Consider the following 16,599-nt stretch of genomic DNA (forward strand, 5'->3'; position numbering starts at 1 on the left):
TATTGGACATGTTCTCCATATTTAATGGATGTAATTAATGAAAGAAATGTAATGTTGAATATAATTTATCAAATCGCTTTGTTAAAAATGTGCGAAAGAATTCGTTGCGAATGTTGCGAAAAACATTGTTAGAAAGTTACTATTTTCTTGTATAGAAGTATGGCTGTAACTGGATTTTATTAGGTATATTGATATTTTTATTTTTTATACATACTTACTTAACATGAGTCGTTGTGATTAAATTAGATACATATTTAGACGAGTTTCTTCGGGATTACTTTATCGCTCTTTATTTCGACTTGAGAACAGAAAAAATATCGATATTTTTTTAAACTATCACTGATTTTTTTATTATAAGTGTAATAATAATATCAAATAGGTTATTCAGCGTAGTTTTAAGTTGAGCTAACCTTTATCTTTACATATAACAGAACTTTTTAAGTCTTTAAAACAGTTCGATAAAAAAATATTAATTCGTTTATTTTTGTTTGCATAAAATAATATCAAAGGGAACAATAATTCCATATAAAAAGTATATTTTACAAAAAAACATTCATTTCTGTTATAAATTGTTCTTAAATATAATAATACCTATCCCCTAAGCATCACAGTTAAAAACGTTAAGTTTATTTTGCGCAAAATCATGCAAAAAAGAACAATGGCTGGAACTAAAGTAAATAGATCAATCTTAATTGTAATTATAGTACTAGTATATACAAAGAACATAATTTCTAGCGTGTAAATTACTAACTAATTAATTCAGATTTAGAATGCGGTCACTATTAAATACAGTCTACATTTAATTACATCTTCATCTTAATTTATTCAAACAATAACAATGGAATTATGATCACATCACAACCTTGTTAGCGCAATCACCTCTAACAATGAAAATATATAGGTACTTTAATAACTTAATCAATTATAGTAATGAAATTTAAATACTCGAAATAATCATAAAACATGAGACCCGTAATCTTTTTTTTTTCAAATGCAAATATTTTGACCATTGACCTTGTCAACGAATCTATAGAATTTTCTGGGTCTCTTAGATTCTGGAAGATAATTGAATGATATTGAATAAGGACCGCAGTAACGCTTACTACCAAATTGTTTTGCCAGAAGAAGTTTTCGTTAATACGCATTTTTTGTTTATTTCCTCTCTATATCAATAGGACATTGTGATCCCTTTCCACCACCGCTATACCATTTCCTGTAATGATACGGATCGGTCAATTCGAATTCATAGTCACGGTAGTTTAACAAATCTTCTAGACGATATTTTGCATTGAAATCTCTGATTTCTGTAAGGACTGGGGGCGCTCTTGATACGCCGGCTTCTTGAGTTAAGTTGGCGAAATATTGATCCTGGAAAAATAGCAATGCAATTAGCAATAATAAATGTTTTATAGTAGATAGGTACAATTATTAAAATACCATTTAGCACAAACTTTTCATTTATAGCAAACTCTTGATAACACTGCTTAAATGCAGAAGAAATAGAAAAATCGGTCTTAAAATAAGTATAGTGCGACATTAACAGCTGTAGTATTTTTTTAAACTCGTACTTCTACCGAAATTACGTTCAAAATGTCATACATCGGATAACTATAATATGTATTTCTCAATGGATTTCCATAATTGTATCTTATATCTTCTTTATAATATAAAAGATTTAATACATCTAATTCTTACCATTTGGTTGCCAACAATGTTAACATCGACGATCTTCTTATTCATATCCTGAAGGGTATAGACGTGCTGTAACCAGATCTTTAACATCTCTTCCTGTGATGGCAGTTTAAACTTGCCAGCGATTAGACGAGCTATGTACTCTGACTGAAATGAAAGTTAAATTACGCTTTTTATATCAGAGAAAGCAGCTTATAGGTAAATAACTTACATGTAGCATCATAATGGTATAAGAAGAAGGTATGACAAGTTGAAGATGAATATGTGAATTGGAAATTTACCTCACTTCTATATCCGGATAATAAAATATTTTTTATATTTAATAAAGGCACTCGTTTGGGACTTTAAGGTATTACGTGTTATCAACTATTAGGTACCTTATGTAGGTACTATTACGTATTTAGGAAAAGTTACAGGTAATCTTAGTTAACTGACAATCAATTTAGTATTTATTACCTGCGCATCTAAAACTCTATTGATGATCATTCTGGCCATTCCGATGAAGGTCATGGATGGATGTCTGATGTTCACAATGTGCTGGTGCAGTGGTAAGACAAATTTACCAGAAGTTGTTAATCCAGCACTTTTGTCAAGGAACGGGTGGCTATATTCATATCCTGTAATACATAACAGTTTCATTTCTATCGAAAACAAAAATTGGTGAAAAATCCAAAAATAATAATCATTTATTCAACAAAATATAACGGTTCTTTTACTGATCAAAATGTTCATTGGCAATTTATGTGCAAAATCACATTATTATAACTGTAAAGTTTTCCTTTTTTGGGTATTTTATGCGCAAAGCAATAAATGTCGCAATATATTATGCTCTCATCTCTTCAATGTAATTATGAGGGTTTTGGGATTATTTTAATGTCAAAAAATGATAATACCTGTACAACATATAACGACATCAACTTCTTCCATTGAGCCATCTTGGAACACGACTCCATTTGGCAAGAATGTTTTTATGTCAGGTTTTTTAATGTAAGTTTTGGGAAAGTCTGGCTGGTTGTAATTTAAATGGTGACTGTGAACTAATTTCTCTGTGATATTCGACAAATGAGTGGCGAGATCTAAGCCAGAAGCTCCAGCGCCGACTAAAAGGACTTTCTTTCCAACGTACTCATCAGGCCCCTTGTAGTCGTGACTGTGCATTATTTTTCCTAAAAACATATCAAATTATAGAAAACCTTTATCTTATTTTAAAGTAGAGTCAGTTTAATTTTATACCTGACTAGCGGTCCGCCCCGGCTTCGCCCGTGGTACATATTTCGCAATAAAAGGTAGCCTATGTTCTTTCTCAGGGTCTAAAGATTGTATGTGCCAAATTTCATCAAAATCGGTCCAGTAGTTTATGCGTGAAAACCATACATACATACATACAAACCTTTCCTCTTTATAATATTAGTATAGATACACAGAGATAGTTAAAAGAACAATATATCTGGGATAAACTTCGTACTTTGTAAAATTAATTTTACCTTTAAACACTTTCTGTCCAGGTACTTTAGGCATCTTGATTTTAACATATTGACCATTGGCGATAACTACGAAATCACACGGTATTGTATAATTTTTGCCTTCATCTGATTTTGTGTATGTGAAGTCCCAATGATTTCCTGCCCATTTCACGGATCTTACATAGCTGTGCGTCTATAAATTTAAAATTTTAAAGTTATGAATTAATATTTTGTTTGCATACAGGATAAATAGTCAGGCATATTAAAAACTACAGGATTGTCTTTTAAGACGAGATTTAAACAGAGTTTAATCCCAAAGTGTACCTATAAATGCTGATAAATAAATATATTATATCAAACTCAGTAAAACTTTAGCTTTCTGCTCGTGAATAAATATTTGTAATCTGTCTTGAATTTACATAGTTTATTCAAAACAAACATTCAAAAATACAATTGTTTTCTCTTAACATTTTACGTTGGTAGGTGAACAAAATTAAACTTTATGTGCCAACAATTTATTTTCATTGCCAATGCAAGCAAAAGCGAATATTCTTAGTTCTCACTAAAATATCTCAGGTCTGAGGCTTATTAAAATGACCACAATACCATATCCGCTTAATGGCAATACCATACGTCTCATGGTGGACATAAAAATAAAATGACTCGCTTTTAACCCAACGAAACCAGTTTTAAAGTTTAATAAATCGCGAGAGTAAAGACCTACAAGGGTCTAACTTCAATTATGATGAAATTTTATATTTTAAGCCTACACACGCGGTCTTTACTTATGGAGTATCTTTTGGTAACTTTTATTACATATTAATTTTGCATAAAAAAGTACATGCTGTAGTTCTGAGATGAACCTAAGCAAGTACAGTATTCATTTTAATTACGTCATGATTCAATAAATAAACATGCACGTGTAATTACAGTTTAATAACGATGTTCATAAATTGATGCTTTATCGTTTCTCACATCATCTGGCTTTGTTTAAACTCTGAGATGTCTTACCTTACCTATAATAACCTTTGTAGTAAATTATGGTAGTGTATTATTGGCATATTTTGTTACTCATATTTTGTTTTGTTTTGTTCTTATTACACCATGTTAGTACTTACATATAAAATCCTATTTCAACATTACTCGTGTTAAATTCAATAAATAGATAGCAAATAAAATAAATATAATAATGCCTTGAAAATTCCTCTACATAATTACTTAGAAGTTAGAACGTATCTTTATAAAGATGTAGGTGGAATTTTTTGTTCATTATTATGTTATATGGAATTTGCTTTGAGGTAAATGCATTACATTCTAACAAAAACATATACTCCAGTCATTTAAGACATTTAATTCACAATAATTCCAAAAGTTTTCAAACTTGGGTCAAGTGAATGGTACATTGGGACGACAATAAATCTCATTTTGCAACCTTGTCCGCAGTCCGGAACTGCAATTAAATTATTTTTTGCTGTATGGTCGTGAAAAAAATTCCAAAAGTTCTGCAAACTTGGGGAAGTTTTCGATATAATATTTCATATCACGTATTAAATTTGCAACCAATCTCAGTGTACGGAACATCTTTTAATATTGAATATTAATGTTTTTTTTTTATTAAACTAAATGAGGTTGCAAATTTGTAAATGCATCAGAATAGATGTTTTCGAAGTTTGCAACCAAGTTCCAAAACTTTTGTAATTATTCCGAGACCACCTCACTCGAAAAAATGACCACGAATTAAAAATAATTAATGTTCCGGTCAACAAAAAAGGTTGCAAATTTATACAACCGTTCGGTATATATTTCCGCTATCTGTGTCAAGTTTGCAGAACTTTTGGAATTTTTTTCACGACCATACAGCAAAAAATAATTTAATTGCAATTTTAACAATGTTCCGTACACTTAGATTGGTTGCAAATTTAATACGTGATATGAAATATTATATCGAAGACTTCCCCAAGTTTGCAGAACTTTTGGAATTTTTTTCACGACCATACAGCAAAAAATAATTTAATTGCAATTTTAACAATGTTCCGGACTGCGGACAAGGTTGCAAAATGAGATTTATTGTCGTCCCAATGAACCATTCAATTGACCGAAGTTTGAAAACTTTTGGAATTATTGTTAAATTTTCGATTTCGAATGTCGATTCTGACTGATGTAATAACAAGACCAAAATTATCTCAAATGTCATTGACATGTAACAATGGGTAGATAATATATGTATAACATGCTACGGAACTCTTTACTTAAGCAGAATTAAAAATATGTATTAGAACCGAAAAATGAAAAAAAAATTACTCAATATTAGTGATTTATGAATAACTAGCTTTCCGCTCGCGTCTTCGCCCGCATAGTCAAAGAAAAACCCGCATATTTCCCGTTCCCCTGGGATTTCCGTACCAAATTTCATCCAAATCGGTTCAGTCGTCGTCAGGTAGAGGGAGAGTTACTTTCGCATTCATAATAATTGTTAGGACATAGTGGTAGTCTCACTTACTTGAATATGGTCAAGCAAATGGAAGTGTTTCACGAAAGACTTCAAATATTTATAGAAACAGGTGTTCGATGGGTATGTAGGCGCTGAATCCGGGAACGGAAACCCACTGTACTCCATAGTTTGACGAGGTGTGTTCGTTCTGTAATAGAATTAATCATTAATATAATAAGGTATATAATTATGTAACAAATCCTCTTTAAAATACAGTTAAATTAAATTAAAATATAGGCAAATTTGATTTTATGTAGAGTTGCAAAAATCGCTCTTTTCAACACAGTTATTTTATAGCTATTCCTTCAATAATTTTACTAACAAATTTGAGTTAAAAACATTGGTTATATAACGCTTGTCTGTATATTAGATAAGGCCGTTAACCTGTGACCTATTGCGGGGAATATCCTCAATTTACAATGCGAAATATGAGAGTGAAAGTTCAGAGAAGTTCATATTCTTACTCCCTTCTTAATCCGAAATAAATAAATAAATATTATCAACCATTAATAATTCGTTGTAAATTCTTTTGAACGAGATTGAAGGTGATGAAATTATAATAACGCAATATTTTTTGAAAACAGACATAAGTACCTCCTTAACTATTTACTTATTTCACAATTCAAATATTTATTTCATTTTTAAGAATATACTTAATGCAGTATGTATGTACATAGTACAATTTGCATAATTACTTATTATGCAAGTAAAATAAGGTTTGCGATTACCCACCATTTTCTATTTAGCTTTCTTTACAAAGTATTTTCAATTTAAATATCAAAGTGCTTCAACTGACTCTATATTGTGCATCAAATTATGTCACATTGCGTCTAGATATTTATTCGCATAAAAAGTTGAAATTAAATAAATAAAAGAAACGTCTAAACAAACATTTACACTAAACCCTATTTGCTAATCTAATTGATATGCACAAGCTCTTTACTTTCGATTTAAAGCAACGTTTAGCCTTGGCTCCTAGTTGAAAACGTTTTCTGAATATCAATACCCTTGTTTATTCTAATATTCCATCATAAAATCTGACTGAGGATGCCAGGAATATAATATTATTATTTATTATGCGAACATTGTTAAAGAATCACGTACATGGCTTAGGCGACTCGCGTAATTGACAGTATACTTTCCGCCCGCAGCTTCGTCCGATTTGTCTAAAACCTCATATACCTACTAAAACTGTGCTACAGCCTTCCTCTTCAAAGGTGCCGCGGTAAAGGCCTGCGTAAATATTGAAATAGGTTATAGGTAGCGAGGAGCGAAGCGACGAGCTGAACTAGGGTAATTGCGCCTGTTCGCGTCCACTTAGTGCAGTTGGAAAGTTTGAAGGAGAAAATAAAAATGTTCCAGAACAAATTTCAACTCAAAATTTATGTAACGTGTTCATTACATAGTCTATTTTAAGATTTACTTTCAATTTTGTTGGAAATATCATGTGGTTTTTATTTATCTAGACAAATAGCAGAATTAGGCGTTTTACCCAGTTCGCGTCCAAAAATTCCAGTTTGCGTCCACCCGTGGACCAGTTCGCGTCCACCAGCTTAGAAAAGGAATTAAGAGTGTATTGGGTGATATTTTATCAGATAAATTCCAATTAAAAATTAGATTTTAATAAATTATTTATTTACGAATATAGTTATTTAATAAAAACTGGCCAAATGCGAATGGGACTCGCACACCGAGGGTTCCGTATTAACCTGGTTTTTTTTCATATGTTTTAACTGTAAATGATTATTTTTTCAATGTTTCCCTTATTTGTGCTATAAGACGTTGCTTCGTACCAAACTTCAAGTGTCTGTGTTCACGTAAAGTACCCTGTAGGTTTTGATTCCCTTGCGAATGTAGAAATTTGCGAAAATTTGCAGCATAAACGGCTGTATCTTTTGATTGCTTTGGCTTATAAGTTTGATTTTTTCACTGCTTCAAGGGACCGTAGACTTGAGTATTCAATATAAATTTCAGCTTTATACCTCCACGCGTTACTGAGAAAAAGGGTCTTGACAGAAAGACAGACCGGCAGACGGACATACAGACGGACGGATATCAAAGTGATACTGATGTATGATATGTGATCTACAAGGATTCCGGTTTTTCCTTTTGAGGTTCGGAACCCTAAAATCAACATATTATTAATATAATTCACTGTAAGGAAACTGGAAAAACTTATTTTTATATTTATCTTCTCATCAATAATAGAACTAAAAATTAACAAAAAACAAAGTTATGTTATGTAAATAAATAATAATCAGTTCTATTAAGATTACCTACCTACCCTATTTTTTAGTTTGTAATGAATTAAATTTCCTTTTTGTTTATATTATTTTCTTAACCACAGACTTATTGACTCTCATTCTCAAAGATACTAGTCTCATTCTTAGAATACCCATTTTAAAATGAAAAAATAGCATAAAAATTAGCTAATTTGAATGAAAATTTTAATTATCAACTTGTAGTCTTAGTCAAAAATTTACAGTCTATTTTAAATTACATATTTTAACAAACAATTCATTGCTACGTAATGAAAAACAATGTGGACGCAATATGTTCTATTGTTATGCACTATAGGTATAGTTTGCGCCCACCATGGACGCAAAATGGAAGTTGTACAAATTCGGTGTAGTAATTCGCGTCCACCTTATTTTAGCTATTAATTGTAAAATAAATTAGCTGATTTATAATCCATACTATTCCATGTTTTGTTAGCAAAGTAAAGAAACAGTTACATATTCAAAAATTCACATTTAACAATAAGATACTTACCGTCAAACGCGACGCTGCGCACTATTTTTTTCTCAAAATCCCGCGCGTTTTAGCTTTCTCGTTTAATAGCTAAAATTAAATATTTTTTTTAAATAGGATAGGCGGTGCGCAGGCATATTTTGAATATGTGTGCATGTCTCTTATACATTGAGGTATTATCGGAGATTTTTCTTATTACAATTTTACTTAAAGTATACTTATTTTCGTGAATTTTCTAAAAGATATCCGCAAAATGGACGCGAATAGGCATGTGGACGCGAACAGGCGCAATGACCCTATGCCAGAAGCGACTTTAGGGCGATTCCCACTCAAGCAAAAAAAAATCCGCATCAAAATCCCTTGTGCAGTAGGTACGTTTTAAAGATTTAAGCATACATAGGGATATAGGGACAGAGAAGGCGACTTGATTTTATAGTGGTTCTATATTTATACTATGTAGTGATAAGCTCTATGTTTGACTTACACGTGAATACGAAAGTTTAAGAGCGCATATTCTATTTAACGCAAGTCAAAAACTCCGCGATCTATTACGATAGATCGCGGCTTGCGCTATCCTTTTACTATGAACAGCATAGGTCCACAGGAGAGCGCCGAGCAACATGTCCTCCCTCTGGAAAGGCTCGCTGCCGACTGATTTTAATCGGGTCGCGCGCAGTGTTTTATAGTACTTTAAAAAAAATTGTAGAAAAATAATAGAGGTACCTTAGTTGATTTTTTAAATTTTATCTTATAAGTAAGACATTCTTTTATTGCAATATGTATAAATTATATTCAATAAAGTCAAATATCTTGGTGAAAATAATCATTTTGTCGACTATAATTTCTAAAAAAATTCACATTGTTCGGATTTTAATTTCGTAAGTTAGGAGTCCAAAATAAAAAAATCTTTTAACTAACTATTTTAATAAGGATTTTTGCAGTTAGTTAAAAATAATTGTGTGTTAGATCTGTCAGCAATTTCAGATATTTTTAGCTTCGAAATTGACACTAAAAGTGAAATCAAGGAATCATCGGCTCAGTTATCTTGATGGTATTCAGAAATACTGTATTAATTGAAAAAAACTCTTAACTAACTACATAGACAATAAAATTTCCTAAAATTATTAGTAATTCATATGTTTGTAAGATAAGTGGTTGATGGACAATCTGGTTTGAAAAATCACATATTTGAGCCAAACAGCGCACGGACCGCGTACACGGCCTTAAGTGTAAAATACACGCAAATAAAACATAGCAATACAACAAGGAGAATGGGCAATATAATTTAGAACTTCTGGAACTTGTAATAAGTTACGCAAAAAAGATAAAAGTGAAAATATTGTTTTATTAATATGTTTTTCAGCCATTCATATTTTTAGTACGAGTTACGATTGAGTAGACGATATATAAGTACAAAATCAAATAAAAAAAATATTAAGAGCTTTTTATTTACATCTGTATTGACATGAAACCTGTTTGTGGCTTGTCTCGATTAAATATTATGCAATCCATTATTTGCTCGTTCATTAAGAAAACAATCCCACATAAAGATTAAATAGGTAGTTCATGCACAAACTAAGAACAGGTAAAGCAGCACTTCTCTGAATAAATGTTTACCTAATTTAAACTGGTCTTCAAGTTATTAGAATTAATTAAAATCAACTAACAAAAAACTTTACTGAACTGTAAGATTTGGAAAACGTGTTCAAATTGAAATTAATTATAAAGTATACTAGAAAATAGTATAAAGAATACCGGTCTATTTTTTTTTATTCCGTTCTTTATTCTCTCCTACAAAAATAGACTAAATTGAATAAACTTTAGAATCATAAAAAAATAAAAAAACTATCTACAATCAATCTACATTTTAACAAGTGACTTACCTAAGATTCTTATACGTGCTGGTGAAAATTGGAACACCGTACTCATCATTGCCAACATTAGGATCGAACCTCCACTGACCACCGAAATTTCCAGAAGCTTCGAACACTCGGAAGTTCACTCCTAACTCTTTCATATACCTCGCAACAGCTAGGCCAGAATAACCAGCCCCTATCACACAAGTGAATGGTATTCTTGGTGTGTCTGATGATGTAGTCTGAAATAAAAACAACAATATAAATAAAAATTTATTCGTCCGCATAACTACGAATTTTGATAAGAACTGGAAGCTCTTATGATTTTTCTATATTTTCCGCGTAGAGTTTTAACTTTTAAAGGTCAAAACTTGATACTTAAAACCACATTATAATGTTATGATGAGTAGTACCTACCTACGACATATTTACCAAATTATGTTGTAGGTAGTGACCAAAGAAGTATGAAAAGTAAAATATTGGGGTAATATCATGGTAATATATTATGTATGTACACAGAATGTATGCAGAAACGTTTTTTTTTTCATACTCTTTGGGTTTCTTTATATTTTTATACGTTTTATGTGTATTTGTTTTCGTCTTATTTAAACTTATTCTCGTCTCAGTTTGAAACAAAACTTAATAACTAAATTTTTCGCTTTGTCCCTTCAATTATTTTTTTATGCATTTTTTTATGTTTTTCGGCTAAGAACAAATAAATAAAAAGGTTAAACCTACATCCTCTCTTTCTTCGTCTATTTCTTCTTTCTAACTTTAAAAACTTGTGTAAAAGTTTTAGTTGAAGAATCCCGCTTGATTTATATTTATATGTACTATATTTAGTTGGTCGGAAAATCCTTTAAGTAAGGGTGTCCTGATTGAACCACGTTTGCTGATCGCCAAAAATATCGAACGCAGAAAATGGTGTGTATAAAATAATTGAATGAATCACTGATTCACTAGCAATATATTAGTATGGGAGATGATCATCAATCTAAATAATTATGTAATAGGTATGTATGTATTACAGTTTCAAGCAATATCTCTTACTATGATGTTGATATCATATTTTTATGACTATAGGACAGATTGTAGGTACAAAGGTAGTCCTGAACGTTGAAATATTTATTTATAAGGTAATTAGAGATTCTTTGAAGCCTGTTACAATCGTTATTTATGCGACTCTAGTCTCTATATAAGTGACACAAATAGTTGAGCAACCTGCTTTAAATTGCATAACACGTCAAGTTTGCGTAGGATTACATTACAGTTTTAACACTTTTCCTTTTAAATATTTGGACAACACAAATGTTGGAAGATAATTTATGAACCTGATTTTAATAAAACCTGAATTTTAAGAAGAGTAATCGTTTCCGTTGCTTTCGCAAACAGCAACATCCTAATGCGGTTATTGAACTATCTAATATAAACATAAAAGTTATGATTTTTTATTTCCCATATATATTAAGTAGGACTATTGTTCAAATTATTATGTGTATATATATGAAACCTTATTCATAAAAATAATAAATAAAATAGATAAACAATGTAGTTTTATTTTAATTACTTTAACAATTAACTAACACGAGCAATGTCGTTTTATGAATTTGATTATATCCTACTTTTAATTGAAACATAGGTACCTACATTTAAAAAGAGAATGGCATCAAAATGTTGCATAAAACAAGTAGGTAGGTACTTTTAGATATATGCATTAAGAATTATACCACATAATAATTCTAGACCTCTACAATCACTTCCATTTACGTATATTTCGTTTCCAATAAATCCATTTGTAAGTAAGATTTGATAATAATTTGATTAGTGATATTATTATTAATAATTTTGTATTTATAGAAAGTAGATAGATACCAAAGTAGGTAACTACCTAACTTCATTAAAATTAAATTTTTGGCCAGTATCACTAATCACTATATAGTATCAACTATCAATTTAATGTGGGAAGATTCAAGAATTAATTAAAAGTTAAGATGGTAGAATGAAACAATGAAACTTAATTTAATTTATTATTTTAACTAATTACACTAACCGACTCGTTAACACTATTATTTACGTTATAACAAAAAATCTATTAATTCAAATCAATGCATGCGCAAAATGCAGTCAAGGCTCTCCACTTGTCATTACAGATAACGGTTGAATCATCAAAACACCCACTTTAACGCTGAACTCCATATAAAACCATAATTTAAAGGTACACCATAATTGTTCTGGCCGTGACACCGTTGTTCAATGGTGCATCTTTGGTGGTCGTTCACCTATACATGGTTTTTATTGCACATGTATTTTTTACCCCAAAACTTATATGGAACCTAACTAATGACAGCCTGAATTAAACATAATGCTCTCGCAAAAACTGATTGGCGTCATAGAATTTCCCGGTAACATTGTTTTGGTAAAAACACATCGAATACTTATCATTACGGTACGTTCCTATAATACGTAGGTACCTATATGTTCATTTCAATATCTTAAATTCCTGGAGATCTTGAAATAAATAGTAAATTAGCTACAATATGAAAATACTTGTAGTAGTATCGTTTTTTTTGCAACACAATTTGGACTTTTAATTATTTATTGGAATAATTAAAATGATCAAATGCATTGAAATGAAATTGTCTAACCTTCTAATATTATATTGAGATCATTGTTCGTTCTGCAAACAAAGAATACTTAATTTCCTAATAAAGGCAACGCGCAAACACACTTGGAGTAAAAAATGTATACAGCATAGCATATCTATGATATATTTTCCTGTTGATTATAAACATTTGAACTTGGGTTCTGCATAAATAACTAGTTGAGAGAAAAGTTTCGTTGGTATGACAAAACAAAATTCTTGTTTCTTTCTTTAACGCAATTATATTATTAGCTTCACCTGTATGTTTCTATGACTTTATTTTATGTTTGTATGTAACCGAGTCCTTCAGAGTTGATTTTGGTCCATTTTTTATAAAAATTATTACCTAAAACTTTGTATTCATGTTATGGATCAATGACAATAGATACAATAATTTCATGTATTGAATGCTCTTCACACAAACACATGAAATTATTGTATCTATTGTCATTGATTTTAGTTTATTGTATGTGCTTTTTCACGAAATTTTTTAATTCTTTTACGGATCCCTAAAAACTTGCTAGGCCGTAGGCAATGTCCATAGAAAATTTTATGACACGTAGCTTCCTGATCACGACAATAGTTTGTAACAATTACTATACGGTAATAATATTATTTCAATTAAGTAAACGTTTTTATAAAGTTTAGGTACACCTACACTATAATTAATTTTTTGTGTGTACATTTGCGAGCTAATAGAATATTATTTACCTACCACGTTTTTTTCTGATTGTTATTTTCATGTACTGAGTTAGAAACTGCAATATAGGTAGGTATCTAAGTACTACAGGTGCGTTATATTAATCTTATTATAATTGTAATACATAATTATATTTATTTATATTCGTTGATAGGAAAGATATAAATAAGTTATATAAAACATATTACTTATATTATATTTATATTTATACTAGTAGTCCGCCGCCCCGGCTTCGCCCGTGGTACATATTTCGCAATAAAAGGTAGCCTATGTCCTTTCTCGGGTATCAAAATATCTCCATACCAAATTTCATGCAAATTGGTTCAGTAGTTTAGGCGTGATTGAGTAACAGACAGACAGACAGAGTTACTTTCGCATTTATAATATTAAGTATGGATTAACAACACTCATAATAGCTAGATATTGTTTTATTTTTATTTTTATTTTTTTGTTTGAAATCCCATCATATTATTTTTCATCCTATTTTTCTTATTTTTCATACAGATTGACAAATTTAAAATAATCTTTATTGTGTCTTCTTATGTAGAACGTAATTCATAACATTAGAATAAGTTGGTACATTTACTTGTAATTATTTATTAGCGCCACTGGTAGAGCAAGAGAGCTTTTTTAAAAAATAGATTATTCTCAATTTCTCAGATCTTTCTACAAACATGGAGAAGCAGGTCGTATTAGCCGGTTGCAACATGCCTCGCGTATAACATCGACTTTCATTTCAGTATATAATTAAATAAATTACGATAATATCACGAAAGACGGACATTGTGTCTCCGTCGAAAATTAGACCGATTGTTCTTGATGTTTCCGTTAAGATTATAATATTATTATGAGGGCACTTGAAACTTGTTTATTTTTTATTACTTACCAGAACTGAATAAGGTACGAAATTAAGATTAAAAAATAAAGCAGGTACGTAGGTATTTTTGTATTGCTTAACCTACAAAAAGTTTGCGGTTAACTTATATTTTCCGAACAGGGAATATGAGAAACTATATCCATTAATTAATTAGGAAATTGTCTAAGTAGGTAGGTATATAAATAAATTATAATTTTGTTAGACAGTGCTCTTAAATAAAAATAAAAATGCTATTTTTAAATTAAAAACAATTGCTTCCTAGGAAGCAATCAAAAAAGCATTCAAATAAATCCATACCGTTTGAACTTCATCACTAGCACTAAGTACATAACAATTGAATAAAATAAACACACAAGTCCACAATGTTGCCATTTTAGGCGGGAAAGAAAAACTGTTTAAAAAACCGCTGCCAGAGACGGTCCGTCTCTGAAGAGCGCAGGAACACCAAATGCAGGTTTATATCGAGAGAGCTGTAGGATCAACTCAGGCCAGCCTTGGCAATCACGTCTCGCTGCTTATAAAGTTATAAACAATTCATTTTGGCACTTCACGCAATCACCTTAATTACCTATTTTCTGTTCCTCATTAGAGTGGAAGGTATAATGGGTTACAGAATTGGATGACAGATTACAAAAGCTATTATTTATTGGGTAAGCGAGTTTTAATGTAGCATATGAGCTTTTTTAAAGCTCGTATAGTCAGCTTATCACAGAGAGAGCTTTTATATCTCGTTGATAAATTTACAAATCTCTTAGAAATATTTTTAAATAGCCAACATTTGATATACCAACACGAAATGTAGATAGAGTTAGTTTATTATACACGGACATATAAATTAAGTAAGACAAAAAAATACCGATAAATGAATGTCTTTCAAGCGACCAATTCCTAGGTATTGCACAATATCTTATTAACATTAATTATATAAGTACCTAAGTTTGTATAATATTATACACTGTTTTATAATAGTTACAAATCGTCACTAGGTTTAACTTATTTTTAATTCGATTTTTTCTTCTCCAAGCGGCATTAAAATATAAAGAAAAAATTAAAACAATCAGATTTTATTCCCTATTGAATTTGATTCTGGATTCTGGATTCATCGCTGAGCTTACGAACCACAAAAATAAATGTCCTTATAATTGTTCTACTAACTTATTGAAAGTCGTCCTGACTTCGTTCGCAATATTATTATCTGAGAGAAGATTTGAGAGTAGGTATTTATAATAATTACATATATACTTTACACCTAGGTATAAACTATTCCATACCAAATTAATTTTAAAAACGCGGTTCGCATCTCTATATTATGATTGAGTGCTATCAAAAGCTCAAAAGTCCAAATTTATCATATTAGTAAACTATAACCAAAACTACTATTCACCGATCATAGCATGCAGATCACTTCAATAAACAATAAGCATAAACAAAAAGTCTACATACCTGTAGAAGAACATAGAACCTTCTCTTCTTTGAAAGTGGTTTAAAAATCAGTAAGAATATAGAGCATAGGTAAGCTTGAAGTATCACTCTAGTGTGAGTAGACTTTTGCTGCTGACTGTACATGTCTAATGTCCATTGTAATTAGATAGGTAATGTGCAGTTAAAGATTTAACGTGGACCATTTTCTTTGTCCTCGTCATCGTCAATATCAGCTTCAAGTAAATAGATCACCTAAATAGATTACAGACCATTAATGTTAACAAAAAAAAAACTTTTTGTAACTACCTATACCTATTACCTCAGTTTGTGTTCGAAAAGGAAAACATAAACATGAACGAATTACGAATCTACTTATTTTTTTATGCAACTGGTTTTCCATTTGTACTTATCTAACTTGTACGCAGAAGTTCCCACGAGAGCATTGAGATAATCACGAGAGTGGAAATCTCCTAACATTTCGTTTAATGTAGTATAATAATGTAGTTATAATACCTAATGAACCACAGTAATGAACTATATAACTCAAAATAAAATACGGTAGAATTTAATTTATAATTTGTAAATAAATGTAACTAATTACAAATTATAAGTAATATATTTGTAAATAATTTTTTAACATTAGGTACGATTGTAACTTACAATCGTACCCAATGTTAAAAAATAGATATAGGTATATTGTATATTG

General features: G+C 30.5%; 1 protein-coding gene across 1 annotated transcript; it reads right to left on the reverse strand.

The window, feature by feature from the left end:
• Positions 1 to 519: 519 nt before the first annotated feature.
• Positions 520 to 14,932, reverse strand: LOC149900622 (senecionine N-oxygenase-like). Its single transcript, XM_090112195.1, has 8 exons — positions 14,769 to 14,932; positions 10,281 to 10,495; positions 5,656 to 5,794; positions 3,177 to 3,348; positions 2,586 to 2,858; positions 2,149 to 2,309; positions 1,696 to 1,839; positions 520 to 1,368 (listed from the first exon to the last, which is right to left on the reverse strand). Exons 1-8 carry the CDS (start codon positions 14,841 to 14,843, stop codon positions 1,153 to 1,155), a joined length of 1,395 nt encoding a protein of 464 aa, XP_089968321.1. The 5' UTR covers positions 14,844 to 14,932; the 3' UTR covers positions 520 to 1,152.
• Between the last annotated feature and the right edge of the window lie 1,667 nt (positions 14,933 to 16,599).

Source organism: Colias eurytheme, chromosome 18 (genome assembly GCF_061535395.1).
Source record: "Colias eurytheme isolate Ceu_HAF_F1 chromosome 18, ilColEury1 Martin Lab GWU primary, whole genome shotgun sequence".
In the NCBI taxonomy this organism is placed as follows: Eukaryota; Metazoa; Arthropoda; class Insecta; order Lepidoptera; family Pieridae; genus Colias; species Colias eurytheme.